Source organism: Temnothorax nylanderi, unplaced genomic scaffold (assembly GCF_030848795.1).
Source record: "Temnothorax nylanderi isolate EJ_2023f unplaced genomic scaffold, tnyl_v1.0 TNYL_tig0003_pilon, whole genome shotgun sequence".
Taxonomy (NCBI): domain Eukaryota; kingdom Metazoa; phylum Arthropoda; class Insecta; order Hymenoptera; family Formicidae; genus Temnothorax; species Temnothorax nylanderi.
In genome coordinates this window covers 3533932-3550996 of record NW_027249065.1, presented here as the reverse complement: position 1 = coordinate 3550996, position 17065 = coordinate 3533932, and the positions used below count along the sequence as shown (strand labels likewise).

The window sequence follows — 17065 nt, the reverse complement described above, 5'->3', positions numbered from 1 at the left end:
TTCAAGTCGTTGCTCGGTTGCCGGATTGTTTGCGCACGCGCAGCAAATGGCTCATACATATAACGCAAGTAATAAAAAGCTGTGTTCAGCAGAGAAAACTACTTTGCAATTGTTGTAAAATTTGTGAATGTGATTGGTGTATGCTTTTAATTTTGGCCGAAATTAAGAGTAATACACCAATCAAATTCACGAATTTTACAACTGCAGTTGCACAGCAGCTTTTTGTGCTGAACACAATTATAATTAGTATAATGCTTGTATATATAGGTGCCTATATATAAAAACTTTTTTACTTTCTGTGTTTAATATTTAGTTTTTATTATTTAATTTTTTAATTTGATTTAATTATTTTATTTTTAATAAGTCCAATTATTAATATTTATTTTATAATTGAACTTATTTTTTATTTTGATAAATGTAAATACAAATATCTTATTAATATTTAATATTAATAATTTAATTAAATTGCTTAATTTAACTTCTTGTTTAATAAATGAGCGGATGTAGTACTGAAAATGTACTTATTATATAATATTTTAATTTTCAAAATTGTCAAATTACAAACAGAAATTTTGTTGTGACTTTTACAGTTATAAAGTAACTATTTAATGGAAATGGAAGCCTAAAAAAATTAATATTGTAACGCAATTATTATAATCCATCTTCACCTTCTCGTCGGAATTATGACTACAAACGCATCATAATGCCTATACGTACACGTATCGTGTATGCTCGTGATATAGATGTGTCCAATATAGAAGCATGGTATGATGTACATACACCTATATTTAAATATATGCTCGATAAATATATAAAATTTCATCTATATATAGAAGTGTGCGTAAAAAATTTTTGTTTTTCAGTACGGTAAAATTATATACATGTATGAAAATTTCATAAAGTGCAGTTTGATAATTAATTAAATTATGTAATTACTAATTTATATTTTATATAAACTGCAATTATACGAAATGAATACAACTATCCAGTAAAAACTAAGAAAACTAGAAATATAACTTCATATTTATCAATCATATATATGCGAAATTATTTGGTGCTTTATAAGCTTGTTGATTTCGGTGTACGACTGTAATTTACAAACAAATCGAAATATCGTATATAATTAGAGTTATTACACATTAACTATTGATCAACATTTTTCGAAACTACAATCTAAACAGCATATCGGTAACATAAGCATGTGAAAAATACAATAATTCGACGCGATATACAATATATGTACGACGTGATCTTGATTTGATTATTTTTTTATATAATTAATTGCATAATTTTTCTCGCAAAGTAGCAAACAGGATTTCAATATTATAGAACAGAAATAAGCTATACAGTAAGCAATGTATTTTGAGTGCTGTAACTCTTACTATGTAAATGCACCGTACATTTTTATCGAAAAAATAATCATGATGATAAGCAACAAAATATATTATTTATTGTTTAAAATAAAATTGTACGATGACTACAGTTATATTTCCACAGATACTCTGCCTAATCAATAACAGAATTCTGTTGATACATTGCTATTATGCACTAGTGGATGTCTGAAGGGTTTCGGAAAAATTATTTGATTTGATATTTTTCTTAGTATCATGCACGCTTAGCTTTTACTCTAAGATCACAATGACGAGGACGTGGAGAAACTTCCAGTCCTGCTTTAACTTTTAATGCATCACTTTCTTAGAGTTTTGAAACAGCTCCAGCAAAACTAATTTTTTTTAATTTGGAACAAAAGGGTTTAACTTCAAAACTTTCCCTAGGATACACCAGTGGCTATTATCAATAAGTTTTTATTACAAAAAGTTAACCCATTCATTGCTTCCAACAGGAAAACTTCATGTTCTTTACGAAGGGGGAAAATCACAAATATATTTGCGTGCGATTCCTTCGAAAGTTTCTGTGCATATATTATCCATCCGATTGATGTGGCTTTTCAATTGCAAGTTTAACAGAGACTTCAGTGCAGTAAAAAGCAATTATTTTCCAAAGAATCTGAAAGTTTAATTAATGTCGGAACAACACTCTTCTCGGAAACGGTTTAACACTTTTATTTTTAGATATTCGCGCAATTACAGGTTTAACAAGTTTTCCCTATTACAAGTAGTTGTCGCAGAATATAATACCGCGGCACCGTATACACTATACACAAATATAAATATATTTTATCTTTATTTAATTTATCAACGTCCTCAGAATCAAATTAGAAACACAACAAAATCGTCATATCGGAAATACAATGATAGATGTTATATATATTGTTCTCTAAGCAAGTCGGAGTATCACTGTACTATGTAATCGAAACTATTGCTGGCGGTCAACGTCCAACAGATGTAATCATAAGTTTTAATACAGGAAGAAACGTTGAAGCCAACAGACTATTCTTAGCTGCTTGAAAAAAATGTACACGTTGACGAATAGAAGCGCAATTCGTGGAAAGCAATCCTGACCCTCGGTGAACAGTTTGACTTGGAAACACTCCTGCTTCCAAACTCTTTTTTTCACGCAACATTTTAATCCTTAATGCGCGCAAGCGCAAGCGGGCAACGAATTTACTTTGTTGACAGTTCTTATTCGCAGCGATCAGTCGCCATCCAGCTTGCGTAGAGGTTTCACACAAGATCGACAAAAAAGAATGCTGATCAACGAGCATTATAAAGACGTGATTTTTATCACACATTTGACGCGACATGTTCTGAGCGTACTCGGAGTCTGGCCGGTGTATAATAGGAGAAGATCTACCGGCGAAACAATTTGGAAATACATCTTGATCTCGATCTGTAACATTCTTCTTTATTCCGTACTTATTCCGGGTCTCTGTTTTTGGTTGATTGAGAAGAGAACACGTATCAGGCTTCGAACGATCCCTCTGCTTCTCTACGGTTTCATGGCCGGTAGTAAATATAGTAGTATGGTTTTACACGAAAGAGATATCATACGTTGTTTGAAGCACATCGAGGAAGATTATAAAACAGTTACCAGCGTGAAAGCACGAAATACGATGATCGACACCACGAAAATCGGAAGACGACTGGTCATACTTTGCGCGGTCTTCATGTACGGCAGCGGACTCTCCTTTCGATTGATCTTGCCGTTTGCCAGGGGAAAAATCGTCACTCCACAAAATATCACGATCAGGCCTTTGCCTTGCCCGGCTTACTTTTATTTCTTTGACATACAAGTCAGCCCCACTTACGAGTTTATCTTTGCAATACAGATATTATCCGGGATAGTTACTTACTCGATAACGACAGGTTTATGTGGCCTCGCGGCCGTCTTCGTGATGCACGCCTGTGGCCAGCTGAAAATTCTGGCGGATCTGATGATAAATCTCGAGGAGCAATGGCAAGAGAAACGGGAAGTGGATAAGAAGCTGGCTAAAATAATCGAACATCAAATAAGAATTCGAAGGTAAAAGTCTGGAACTTTTAGTTTTTATTAGAACCATCAGTAATTCAACGTCTGTAATACTTGATTATTTGCTAATCGGTAATTAACATCATATACATGCGGAATGTAGTTAATTTTATTTTTTTATTTCCTGAATGTGTTGATTCAATACCATCGACATTTCAGTTTTTTACGATTGGTAGAAAATACATTGCAACAAGCGTGTCTAATAAAATTGATGGGAGGTACGATGGTAGTGTGCCTTTTAGGATATTTTATAATAATGGTTTGTAATTTTATACACTCGAAAAATTCAATATACGGAACAAAAAGTAATGTTCAAAAATGTAACATTTATAGGAATGGGAAAATAGTAATACGATAGCTATGTGCTCCTACTTCTCATCAATTACATCCGAGATGATAAATGTGTTCTTGTTTTGTTACACTGGTGAACAACTTACCGTTCAGGTACTATACGTACAGTATAGTAAATAATAATACATGATAATGCTTCGTTTTACGCGCGCGTCTTACAAGATAGTACTTGAGAAGATATTGCTGGAAATCGTTCTGTAGTATTCTTAAAGCGATGTTTATATCTGCGGAAATTTTGCTTCATGAATTTCATGATATTAATAAATAATATTAATAACAGGCAGAAAAAGTAGCTAAAACATCTTGCGTGCTCGAATGGTATCGTCTTCCCACCAAGCAAGCGCGTGGGATCGTGCTTGTAGTAATCATGTCGAACTTGCCCATGAAGATCACTGCTGGGAATATCATGGATCTATCATTCAAGACATATGGCGATGTAAGAACATGTGTCCAAAAGTATTAATTCATTTTTTCAGGAATCAGCAACACTAGAATTAAATACATTATGGAGTGTGATTATATTTATCTTTGTAATATAATAGACACCCACACATACATGAATCAAGTACGACTTTCTTAATGAATCTCTCGTGCCAATTTTAACAAACCTAATGGATGAAATAGTATGTAAATAATTGCAGGATATTATGCTTGTGTTTTACAGGTTGTGAAGACAGCTGTGACATATTTGAATATGCTTTTAAAGGTAGTTGACTGAACATTTCTGATCTCCATCTTCACTTTCTCGTCGGAATTATGACTACAAACGCATCATAATGGCTATACGTACGCGTATCGTGTATGCTCGTGATAGATGTGTCCAATATAAAAGCATGGTATGATATACATATATTTATATTTAAATATATAATATCGATAAATATATAAAATTTCCTCTATATAGAAGTGTGCGTAAGAAATTTTTGTTTTTCAACACGAAAAAACTATACATTAAAGTTTCATAGAATGCAGATTAATAATTAATTAACTTATGCAGTTATTATTTTATCTTTTTATGTAAACTGTTTCTACATTTCGCTTCACGAGATGAAGAAGAGCACCCAGTAGAAATTTAGAAATAATCGAAAATATAATTTCACATTTATCAATCACATATGTATACATATATATAAAACTAATGCTGCTTTAAAAATTAATCTGATGTGCGATTATATCTCACGGGCGGGTCAAAGTATCGTATGATGTAACTCGAGCTATAACACATTAATTATCAATTAAAATTTACTCTTCAAAACCACAATCTAAACTACATATTGTATGGATAACATTGCATCGTACGTAACGTAAGCATGCGAAAAATACAAAAATCAGACGATAAGCATAAAATATATCACCTGATTTTTATTTGAATATATCCTTATATAGTTAGTTGCATAATATTTCTATTTTTAAAATATCATGCAGCTATTCAATGTAATATGATGGAAATGAGTCGTACAATAAGAAATATTCTACTTTGCTTCGTAACTATTACTGCACTTGGAAAACCATCTCACGCGGTATTAAAATCTCCAAAACACTAGCATGGCACGCGGTCAACTATTATCTTAAATGGAGAACTGTCACCCTTACTAAATCTACTATACATTTTAATCGAGAGAATGATCCTGATGATAGTAAAAATACATCAGTTTATTGCTTGAAATATAATTGCGTGATAATTAGAATTATTTTTCCACAGTTACGCTGCTAAATAAAAAGTAGCGCTTTGCTTATATATTGCTATTATCAGTAAAATCTTATAAAACGAAAATAATTTCATTGCTTCCAACAGAAAAACTATTTATCCTTTACGAAAGAGAAAAGTCAGAAACGTTTGCATGCAATCTCTTCGAAACTTTCTAATGTAGCTTTTCAGTTGCAAGTTGTAACAGAGACTTCAGTACAATCAAAAGTGATTACTTGCCAGAGAATCGGAAAACTTGATTAAAACCGGCGTACAGGATTTAATACAGGAAGAAAAGATGAATTCAATCGACTATTCTTAGTTGTTTGAAAAAAATGTACACGTTGACGAATGGGAATGATATATTCGTAGAAAAAAGTAGTCCTGACCCTCGGTGAACAGTTTGACTTGAAAACTCTCCTGCTTCCGAACTCTTTCTTTCACGCAACGTTTTAATCCTTAATGCGCGCAAGCGCAAGCGAGCAACGAATTTACTTTATTGATAGTTCTTATTCGCAGCGATCAGTCGCCATCCAGCTTGCATACAGATTACACAGAAGAATGGTTGACAAAAGAATGCTGATCACCGAGCATTATAAAGACGACGTGATTTTTATCACACATTTGACGCGACACGTTCTGAGCGTACTCGGAGTCTGGCCGGTGTATAACAGGAGAAGATCTACCGGCGAAACAATTTGGAAATACATCTTGATCTCGATCTGTAACATTCTTCTTTATTCCGTACTTATTCCGGGTCTCTGTTTTTGGTTGATTGAGACGAGAACACGCATCAGGGTTCGAACGATCCCTCTGCTTCTCTACGGTTTCATGGCCGGTAGTAAATACAGCAGTATGGTTTTTCACGAAAGAGATATCATACGTTGTTTGAAGCACATCGAGGAAGATTATAAGACAGTTACCAGCGCGAGATCACGAGACGCGATGATCGAGTCCGCGAAGATCGGAAGACGTTTGGTCACACTTTGCGCTGTTTTCCTGTACAGCAGCGGGCTCTCCTTTCGATTGATCCTGCCGTTTGCCAAGGGAAAGATCGTCACTGCGCAAAATATCACGATCAGACCGCTGCCCTGCCCGGCTTACTTTTTTTCCCTCAATGCACAAGTCAGCCCCATTTATGAATTTATCTTTGCAATACAGATATTATCCGGGTTAGTTACTACCTCGATAGCGACAGGTTTATGTGGCCTTGGTGCTGTCTTTGTGATGCACGCCTGCGGCCAGTTGCAGATCTTGGTGTATCTGATGAGAAATCTCGTCGAGAAGCAATGGCAAGAGAAACAAGAAGTGAATAGGAAGCTAGCTAAAATGGTTGCACATCAGTTAAGAATTCGAAGGTAAGAGTCTGGGACTTTTTATTAAAGCCCTTTTTATTAAAGACTTTTTATTAATTAACTCAACGTCAGTAATAATTAATTATTCTGTAATTAACATTATATATATGCAGAATGTAGTTAATTTTCTCATTTTCTCATTTCCGGAATGTGTTGATTTAGTATCATCGACATTTCAGTTTTTTACAATTGGTAGAGAATACTTTACAACAAGCGTGTCTAATAGAATTGACGGGATGCACGATCCTAGCGTGCCTTTTAGGATATTTTATAATAATGGTTCGTAATTATATATACTCGAAAAATTCAATAACCCACATAGCATGCATATCAAAAAGACGTCCAGAAGATATCCCGAAGATATCCTATCTCCTAAATATATCTTCGGGATATCTTCTGGACGTCTTTTTGATATGCATGCTATGTGGGAAGCAAACAAAAAGAGATGTTTCTTTCAATAATGTAACATTTATAGGAATGGGAAAATAGTAATACGATGGCTATGTGTTCTTACTTCACATCAGTTATATCCATGATGATAAATATGTTTATGTTTTGTTACACTGGTGAACAACTTACCGTTCAGGTGTGTTATTATTGTGTGTTATTATTGGTGTGTTATTATTTGCAGGAAAGAATTATATTATGCAGTAATAATATATGTTATATTTATAGTGTATATAATATATGATAATGCTATTTGTTTTTCAATACAAGACAGTACTTGAGCAGATATTGTTGGAAAAGTTTCTATAATGTTCTTAAAGCGATGTTTAAATCTATGAAAATTTTGCTTCATGAGTACTATAATATTAATAACAGGCAGAAAAAGTAGCTAGAACATCTTGCGTGCTCGAGTGGTATCGTCTTCCGAATAAGGAAGCACGGGGGATCATCCTTATAGTAATCATGTCAAATATGCCCGTCAAGATCACTGCTGGCAAGATCATGGATCTATCATTTAAGACATATGGCGATGTAAGAATTTATGTTCAAAAGCATTCGTTTATTTTTTTCGGAAATCAGCACAAAAACTAACAATACAATTAATAACGTTATCCATTGGGTATTATTATCGTCATAATGGATCAATCAAAGAACTCTTCTTAATCAATCTATTGTACTAGGTGAAAGAAATCATAACGAAATAATTAGAAAATAACTGCGAGATATTATGCTCGTTTTTTAGGTCGTGAAGACAACTCTTACGTATTTCAACATGCTTCTAAATCTAACTAAATGAATGGTTCTGCTATAATATTCAACTTGAAACTACGACTACGAATTCATCATAGAGATAACAAAGCTTGGTATGATGTATATACATAGTTTGCTTAAATATATTCTTGGTTTTTATATATTTTTATTATATAGAAACGTGCGTGAAGGATTTTTGTTTTTTAGTACGGTTTAACTGTACATTAAAATTTTATAGAAAGCAGCTCAATCATTAATTAAGTTATGCAATCACTATTTTGTCATTCTATATAAACCATATGATTATTTCATTGCAAGATGAATAAAGGCATCCAGTAAAAATTAAGCAATAACCAAGCATATAATTTTATATTTATCAATCACATATATACGAAAACAATGTTGCTTTATATCCGGTAACTATTGCACGTGATTGTAGTACGCGAGCAGATTGAAGTATCATATGATGTAACTAGAAGACATAAATTGTCAGTCAACGTTAGTTCTTAGTAACTAGCTAAGTTAGTTGCATCGGTAACATTGCAATATGTGTGCAAAAAATACGACGTGATCTGTGTTTGAATATGTTCCAATATCATCGATTGCATAACTTTTCTTGATTTAAAGTATCAAGCAGCATTTCAGTATATGATATAAATGAGCTGTGTGCAATAAGCTTTATTCTATTTTGCTCCGAAATCTTTATCGCACGTGGAAGTCCGACCGCGGTGTTAAAATCTCCAGAGCATTAGCATGGCACGCATCAAATATTATTCTATACGTACGGACCACTGTAACTCTTAGCATCTAATTTCACTGTATATTTTAATAAAAGATATAAAGATAGTCACAATGATATAATCAACAAACAATATTGTTTGAGATATAGTGACGTGGTAAATTACTGTTACTTTTCCACGGATACTCTGCCAAGTCAAGAACAGCGTTTTGCTTGTATTGCTATTATAAGTTTTCTTTACGAAACGTTGACTTTTTCCTAGCTTGCAGGAAAAAACTTTTTGTTCCTTTCCCCATGAGGGAAAATCAAATAGATCTGCACGCAACCTCTTCGAAAGTTTCTCTACGCATATATTAGCCATCTGCTTGACGTGGCTTTTCAATCCCCTTGATACGCAGGCGCACGTGAATTATGAATTACGTTTGTACTCAGCGAAGGATACTGTACGCTGCTGCGATCAGTGACAAACAGACACGGTTCGCATCAGTATCGTGCGTTACAGAAGTGTTTCCATGCTGCATGATATCATCGTGCTATAAAGTAAAAAGACTTCGTATAAGGAATTGTAAAATCAATCCATCTCTCAAAATGTTTGCAAACAAGTATTATGAACGCGACATAGAGAACGCTTTCGCGATGAATCGCTTCTTCTTTCGCATGTTAGGCATATGGCCATTCGCGCGCACGAATTCCATTCATCTGGAGCTGATAGAGAGAGTCACGCTGGCCTTTGTGTGTATCGGTCTTATCTTGTGCGAGACAATCTCGACTGTACTCTATATGTTCATGATACTGACGGACATTCGTTTGAGGCTGAAAGTCGTGGGCTGCACGATATACTCGTTAGTAGGAATAATTAAATACGGCTACCTGCTAATTAACAAGAATCAAGTACGAAACTGTCTAATGCTGGTCGACGAAGACTGGCGAAACGTCGTCAATCCAAGCGATCGCATCGCGATGATCGACAAAGTCAGAACTGGCAAACGTCTGATTGTGATGTGCGCACTATTTGCATATCTTACCGGCGTGGGTTTCCGAATGATCACGCCTTTGTCGCTGGGGAAGATCGTTACTCCTCAGAATGTCACGATCAGACCATTGCCGTGCGCGGCCCACCTCGTTATATTTGACGTTCAGCGTACTCCCGTTTACGAAATCGTATATCTCATGCAATTTTGCACGGGATTTATTAAGTACACGATCACGGTGGCAACCTTTAGTTTCGTGACATTTTGCGCGATGCACTTTTGCGTGCAGTCGGACATACTCATAACGTTAATGAATGATTTCGTGAATGAGAGTCGACCGGAAAACTTGAACAAGAAGTTGGCCACTATCGTGGAGCATCAAATTAAAATAAGAAAGTGAGTTCTTTCTTGCGTACAATGATGACGGGGTCTATTCGCTGATTCTTTAATATAATTCTAACTTCACTAGAGACTATGTCAGAGCATAATACGCGATAGGTTCTACGCAAAATGGGTAACGTGTCATCAGTTATCGAAGAAATATTGGATTAGCAACTAATAACTTTTGTTAAACACGATTTTCATAGTTTTCTCGGCATGCATTTTAGTTTCTTACAATTGGTGCAGAATACCACACAGTATCCAAATTTAATAGAAGTCATGGGATCAACCTTGCTGATATGCCTCGCGGGTTATTACATGATGATGGTGCGCAGAAATATTTACGTAACAAAGAATTTTAAGCGAAATATAAGAGTAGATAATTAAACGTCGCGTAGCAAAATACGTTGTGTCGCGTGTTCTGTAAAAAAGAATTAATAAGATTGTTCAATTTACAGGAATGGGAAAATTTTAATATTGTTCGACTGTGCTCATACATTGTTGCATTAACAATGTTCTGTTTCAACGTATTTATCTATTCCTACATGGGCGAGCAAGTCATCGAGCAGGTATGTAGTCGAATTGTTGTTCATCGTCGGAGACAATAATAACCGTAAAATATGTGGAAAATAATGAAACGGAACATTAGCGGAATGTTATTTTTTTTCGTTTGCATTACTGACGCTTGTAATTAATTAATAAAAATTAGGGAGAAAAAGTAGCATTAACAGCATGCACTTTGGAATGGCACCATCTTCCGAATGCAAAAGCACGAACGCTGATTTTACTTATAGTCGTTTCTGAAAATCCATTAAAACTTAAAGCGGGAAATGTCATTGATCTATCCCACAGAATGTTCGGCAACGTAAGTGACATAAGCATTCTTCTAAACTTATCTAATAATAAAACTTGTAGCATAGAAATTCCTGCGGGGAGGAAGAGCAATTAATAATCACATATACATTTATTTTAGGTCGTTAAAATGTCCGTTACATATTTAAATCTTCTTCGATCACTTGACTAAACTTAAAGAATTAATCGTGATATATAGACTAGAACGTCTATCTGTATGTTCCCTAATAACAGCTAAACCCTTTGACCGATCTGGACCAAATTTTGCATAGTTACTCTCCAGAACCCAGCGGAAAATATATGCTGCTGATGAATACCTCTTCCCCTGATATTTTATCCCTTTAATACTTTGTGATAATCCTGAGTAACGCCGGATAGTTTGAGCTAGTTGTAAATATATAGATGAAATAGTAGCAATAAAAATCTGTAATTAGAGAATTGAAGTAGTAATGTAAAATAATGTTTTTGTTCTTCAAATATCTCCTTTCCAAATAAAACATTGAATACATTTACAAATGTTTATGATCATATTCAAACGACGTTGTATAACTCTTGATTCTACTGATTTATTTTTCATTTATCTATATAAAAATGTGTGTACAAATTTTTGTTTCTTAGTGCGGTTTAACCATATTAAAATTTCATAGAAAGCAGTTTAGTTATTAATAAAGTTATGCAGTTACTATTTTATCTCTCTATATAATCAGTATTTTCATTTCATTGCAAGATGAACACAAGCATTTAGTAGATATTAAGGCCGGTATTCATAATCAGATCTTATCTCAAGACCGTCTTAAGTAATATTTTAAGATGCTAATACGGCTCTGTGATTGGTTAATGACATCTTAAGATTGTACTTAAGATGGTCTTAAATATAAGAACCGACTATGAATACCGGCCTAAGAGAAATAACTGAACATGTAATTTTATATTTATCAATCACGTATGTACAAAAACAATGCTGTTGTACATCCGTTAACAATTGCGCGTGATTGTAATACGCGAACAGATTAAAGTATCGTATATAGAACACATAAATTGTCAGTCAATGTTCGTTCTTCGTAACTAGCTAAGTTAAGTTGTATCGGTAACATTGCAATATGCTTGAAAAGACATAAACATACGAAAAAAAAATTTAGACGCGATAGGCATAATACGATGTGATCTTGGTTTAAATATATCCTTATATTATATTGATTGCATACCTTTTCTTAGCATAAAGTATTAAGCTGCACTTCAGTATCATATAATATAAATGAGCTACGCAATAAGCATTATTCTATTTTGCTTCAAAAGTCCACCTCACGTGTTACTGAAATCTCCAAAGCATGGCACGCGATCAAATATTATTCGATACGGAACACCGTAACTCGAATCTTATTATCTAAATGCACAGTACTTTTCAATCAACTAAATGATCACAATAATATAATCAACAAACAATATTGTTTGGGATATAGTGATATGAACAGTTACTTTTCCACGGATACTCTGCCAAGTCAAAAACTACGTTTTGCTTATACTGCTGTTATAAGTTTTCTTTACAAAACGTTAACTCTTTCCTAGCTTCCAGGAGAAAAACAGATCTGCACGCAACTTCGAAAGTTTCTCCATATACATACATAAGCCATCTGCTTGACGTGGCTTTTCAGTCCCTTCGAAACGCAGGCGCACGTGAATTATAAATTACGTTTGTATCCAGTGCAGGATGCCGTACGTCAGTGTACGCTGTTGCGATCAATGGTGAATAGAAACGTTTCGTCTCAGTATCGTGCAGAAGCGTTTCCATGCTATACACAGTATCATCATATCTTAAAGTGAAAAGATTTCGTATAAAAAATTGTAAAATCAATCCGCCTCTCAAGATGTTTGCCAACAAGTATTACGAACACGACATAGAGAACGCTTTCGCGATGAATCGCTTCTTCTCTCGCATAATAGGCATATGGCCATTCGCGCGCACGAATTCCATTTGTCTGGAGCTGATAGAGACAGTTACGTTGGCTTTTCTGTGTATCGGTCTTATTTTGTGCGAGACGATCCCGACTGTGCTCTATATGTTCATAATACTGACGGACGTTCGTTTGCGGCTGAAAGTCACGGGCGCGATGATATACTCGATAGTGGGAATAATCAAATACGGTTACGTGCTGTTTTACAAGAATCAAGTACGAAACTGTCTAATGCTGATCGACGAAGACTGGCGAAACGTCGTCAATCCAAGCGATCGCATCGCGATGATCGACAAAGTCAGAACTGGCAAACGTCTGATTGTGATGTGCGCACTATTTGCATATCTTACCGGTCTGGGTTACCGAATGATCATGCCGTTGTCAATGGGGAAGATCGTTACCCCTCAGAATGTCACAATCAGACCATTGCCGTGCCCGGCCCATCTCGTTATATTTGACGTTCAGCGTAGTCCCGTTTACGAAATCGTATATTTCATACAATTTTGCACGGGATTTATAAAGTACACGATTATGGTGGCAACCTTTAGTTTCGTGACACTTTGCGCGATGCACTTTTGCGTGCAGTCGGATATACTCGTGACGTTAATGAATGATTTCGTGAATGAGAGTCGGCCGGAAAACTTGAACAAGAAGTTGGCCACCATCGTGGAGCATCAAATTAAAATAAGAAAGTGAGTTCTTTCTTGCGTACAATGATGAGGGGTCTATTCGCAGATTCTTTAATGTAATTCTAACTTCACTAGAGACTATGTCAGAGCTTTAATACGCGATAGGTTCCACGCAAAATGGGGTAACGTGTCATCGATTATCGTAAAAAATTTTGAATTAACAACTAATAATTTTTGTTAAAAACGATTTTCATAGTTTTCTCGTCATGCATTTTAGTTTTTTACAATTGGTGCAGAGTATCACTCAGTATCCAAGTTTAATAGAAGTCCTGGGGTCTACTTTCATGCTATGCCTCGTAGGATATTACGTGATCATGGTGCGCAGAAATATTTACGTAACGATAAGTTTCAAGGAAAATATAAGTTTAGATAAACGTGACATGGCAGAGTACTCTGCGTTGTGGTGTCACGTTGCATAAAAAAAAATTAATAAGATTGTTCAATTTACAGGAATGGGAAAATCATAATATTGTTGGACTGTGCTCATTTATCCTTGCGCTAACAATGCTCTGTTTCAACATATTTATATATTGCTACATGGGCGAGCAAGTCATCGATCAGGTATGTTGCCGGTTATTCTCCGTCGAAGAAGTGAATAACCGTAATGAAGCGGTATATTAGCGGAATGTTATTTTCGTTCGCATTACTGACGCTTGTAATTAATTAATAAAAATTAGGGAAACAAAGTCGCATTAACAGCATGTACCTTGGAATGGCATCATCTTCCGGATGCAAAAGCGCGATCATTGATTTTACTCATAATCATTTCTATAACTCCATTAAGACTTAAAGCGGGAAATATCATTGACCTGTCGCTCAGAACATTTGGCAATGTAAGTGACATAAATATTCTTTTAAACTTATCTACTGGTAAAACTAATAACATAAAAATTCTTTCGGAAAAGAAAAATAATTAATAATTACGTATGCATTTATTTTAGATCGTTAGGCTGTCCGTTACATATTTAAATCTTCTTCGATCAGTTGAGTAAATTTTAAAAATTAACCGTAATGTATAAACTAGAATATCTGTCTGTATGTTCCTTGTTAACTCCTAAATCCTTTGACCGATCTGGACTAAATTTTGCACAGTTACTCTCTAGACCTCTGCGGAAAATGTAGGCTACCATGAAACCTCTAAACACCCTACCTTCCTCACAAATAATTTCATACCCTTTGAGACTTCGTAATAATCCCGAGCAATGCCAAGTAATTTAAGCTAATCGTAATTATATAGATAGAACAATAAGAATAAAAATCTGTAATTATAAATCAGAAGTAGTAATATAAAAATAATATTTTTCTTGTTTAAATATCTCCGTTTTAAATAAAAAATTAAAATACATTTGCAAATGTTTATAATCATATACAAATCTCGTTATATAATTCTTGACTTACTGATTTATTTTTCATTCATTTAATGAACGCGCATATACAAAATGATAAAAATATCCAGACATAAATATATTTCAAGATTTATTAAAAAGATATAAGAGTAAGTAAATAATAATAATAAGTGAAACACGATCGTATGATATACAATCAATTGACCAAGATCCAAGCTACCAAGATTTAATCCAGACCGTAAATGGAGATTATTTTCTTTATTTAGGTAAGTAAATATTTATTAGATAACTATAAAACATGAAGGCTTTTCGTTTTACTAACTAGGAGAATTGTTTACACTTTTTATGTAATTTATGATTATTCCAACGCACGCTCAAACTTACATAATTCTTAAATTTGATCAAATTATGTCACAAGTAACTGAATCTACCATTTATTATAATATAAAATATTATACATAAGACATATTTGAAATCCTTAAAACATCCGATGCTTATTTTAACATGATTCGCACTATAATAAATAATCGATTAAATGTCCGTTGAAATCAGAACGTGAGATATACACATTTTTCCTTAATATCATACCGAATAAGTGCGGTATGATATGTTTAAAAAATTATGATAAAATAATAAAAAAATAACTGTGAGATATTATTCTTGTTTTCTAGGTCATGAAAACAGCTGTTATATATTTTAACATACATATTGTACTTCTACATAAATGGAACTGACTGAACGTTTCGGCTTTATCTCCTTCTTTATCTTGAAACTACGACCACAAAATCATCATAATGGTAACAAAGTTTGGTATAATGTACATACATAGTAGAGGAAAGTGCCCTATTATGAGATAGGATCCTAATATGAGATGGCGGGGTTTTTTCATGGTGGGATCAACAGATAGGGCCTATATAGGGCCTTTTAGCTTAACATATCTCATATTAGGATCCTGTCTCATAATAGGGCACTTTCCTCTATAGATAAATATATATTTGATTTGATATAATTCTTTTATATAAAAAAATGTGTATAAAAATTTTGTGTTCCTTAGTGCGGTTTAACTATATATTAAAATTTTTATATTAAAATAGAAAGCAGTTTAATCATTAATTAAGTTATGCAGTTACTATTTTATCTCTCTACATAATCTGTATTTTCATTTCATTGTAAGATGAACAAAAGCATCCAGTCGATGTTAAGATATAACCGAACATACATAATTTCACATTTATCAATCACGTATATACGAAAACATTGCTGCTTTATACCCGTTAACTTTTGCGTGCAATTGCAATACGCAGATTGAAGTATCGTATGATGTAACCAGAACACATGAATTGTCAGTCAATGTTCGTTCTTCGTAACTAGCCAAGCTAGTTGTATCGGTAACATTGCAATATGCTTGAAAAAACATTAACATGCGAAAAAAAATTAGACGTGATAGGCATAATACGACGTGGTTTTACTCTCAATATATTCTTGATTGAATATATTGTTACGCCTTCGGCATCGACTCGGCACTCGCGCACTCGCGGAAATAAAGAACTCGGGTTGCAAGTTAAGAAGGTTTAATAGAACACACAACAAAGAACGCAGAGAACACTTCTGTAACACGAATTAGCTCGTCAAACCCGGTGATGCTCGCGAGACGTCAAACGTCAACGAAAGCTCGGAGAAAACTCAAAACTCAAACACTCAAAGCTCAAAGGCGACTCGTTGATTTCGCACCGTCCTGGCAACGAATAACGATCTTCAATTTCAACTACCGGCCGTTTCGTATCGATCGGCCGGACACAGAGACGACGAAACCGAAAGATGTAACAATATCATTAAAACTTTTCCTAAAGTATCAAGCAGCTTCAGTATTATATGATACAAATGAGTTGTGCAATAAGCATTTTTTTATTTAGCTTCGAAATCATTTTCGCAAAAAAGCATTAGCATGGCACGCGATCAAATATTATTCTACACGAATCAGCACCGTAACTCGAATCTCATTATCTAAAATATCTAAATGCATTGTATAACATTTTAACCAAAGATATATTCACAATGGCATAACCAACAAACAATATTGTTAGAAATAGTCGCGTAATAAGTACGGTTTTTCTCC

General features: G+C 34.3%; 4 protein-coding genes across 4 annotated transcripts; all 4 read left to right on the top strand.

Moving 5' to 3' along the window:
- Positions 1–2047: 2047 nt before the first annotated feature.
- Positions 2048–4937, top strand: LOC139772404 (odorant receptor 4-like). Its single transcript, XM_071706086.1, has 5 exons — positions 2048–3423; positions 3589–3688; positions 3763–3873; positions 4061–4216; positions 4445–4937. Exons 1-5 carry the CDS (start codon positions 2648–2650, stop codon positions 4496–4498), a joined length of 1197 nt encoding a protein of 398 aa, XP_071562187.1. The 5' UTR covers positions 2048–2647; the 3' UTR covers positions 4499–4937.
- A 557-nt stretch (positions 4938–5494) lies between these two features.
- LOC139770182 (odorant receptor 4-like) lies at positions 5495–8065 on the top strand. Its single transcript, XM_071701957.1, has 5 exons — positions 5495–6825; positions 7002–7101; positions 7298–7408; positions 7645–7800; positions 8012–8065. The coding sequence occupies exons 1-5, from the start codon at positions 5930–5932 to the stop codon at positions 8063–8065; spliced, it is 1317 nt and encodes a 438-aa protein (XP_071558058.1). The 5' UTR covers positions 5495–5929.
- A 1180-nt stretch (positions 8066–9245) lies between these two features.
- Positions 9246–11466, top strand: LOC139770380 (odorant receptor 10-like). Its single transcript, XM_071702285.1, has 5 exons — positions 9246–10125; positions 10338–10437; positions 10569–10679; positions 10820–10975; positions 11084–11466. Exons 1-5 carry the CDS (start codon positions 9278–9280, stop codon positions 11132–11134), a joined length of 1266 nt encoding a protein of 421 aa, XP_071558386.1. The 5' UTR covers positions 9246–9277; the 3' UTR covers positions 11135–11466.
- Positions 11467–12827: 1361 nt separating this feature from the next.
- LOC139770173 (odorant receptor 10-like) lies at positions 12828–14948 on the top strand. The gene is made up of 4 exons (XM_071701944.1): positions 12828–13606; positions 13800–13920; positions 14054–14164; positions 14281–14948. The coding sequence occupies exons 1-4, from the start codon at positions 12828–12830 to the stop codon at positions 14518–14520; spliced, it is 1251 nt and encodes a 416-aa protein (XP_071558045.1). The 3' UTR covers positions 14521–14948.
- The last annotated feature ends 2117 nt before the right edge of the window (positions 14949–17065 follow it).

Coding starts and splice junctions, on each gene's coding strand:
- LOC139770380 (XM_071702285.1), top strand. CDS start 9,278: ATGATATCATCGTGCTATAAAGTAAAAAGACTTCGTATAAGGAATTGT. Junction 10,438..10,568: donor CGGGTTATTACATGATGATG/GTGCGCAGAAAT, acceptor TTCAATTTACAG/GAATGGGAAAATTTTAATAT. Junction 10,680..10,819: donor GCGAGCAAGTCATCGAGCAG/GTATGTAGTCGA, acceptor AATAAAAATTAG/GGAGAAAAAGTAGCATTAAC.
- LOC139772404 (XM_071706086.1), top strand. CDS start 2,648: ATGCTGATCAACGAGCATTATAAAGACGTGATTTTTATCACACATTTG. Junction 3,874..4,060: donor GTGAACAACTTACCGTTCAG/GTACTATACGTA, acceptor TATTAATAACAG/GCAGAAAAAGTAGCTAAAAC. Junction 4,217..4,444: donor CATTCAAGACATATGGCGAT/GTAAGAACATGT, acceptor TGTGTTTTACAG/GTTGTGAAGACAGCTGTGAC.
- LOC139770173 (XM_071701944.1), top strand. CDS start 12,828: ATGTTTGCCAACAAGTATTACGAACACGACATAGAGAACGCTTTCGCG. Junction 13,607..13,799: donor CATCAAATTAAAATAAGAAA/GTGAGTTCTTTC, acceptor CGATTTTCATAG/TTTTCTCGTCATGCATTTTA. Junction 14,165..14,280: donor GCGAGCAAGTCATCGATCAG/GTATGTTGCCGG, acceptor AATAAAAATTAG/GGAAACAAAGTCGCATTAAC.
- LOC139770182 (XM_071701957.1), top strand. CDS start 5,930: ATGCGCGCAAGCGCAAGCGAGCAACGAATTTACTTTATTGATAGTTCT. Junction 6,826..7,001: donor CATCAGTTAAGAATTCGAAG/GTAAGAGTCTGG, acceptor TCGACATTTCAG/TTTTTTACAATTGGTAGAGA. Junction 7,801..8,011: donor CATTTAAGACATATGGCGAT/GTAAGAATTTAT, acceptor CTCGTTTTTTAG/GTCGTGAAGACAACTCTTAC.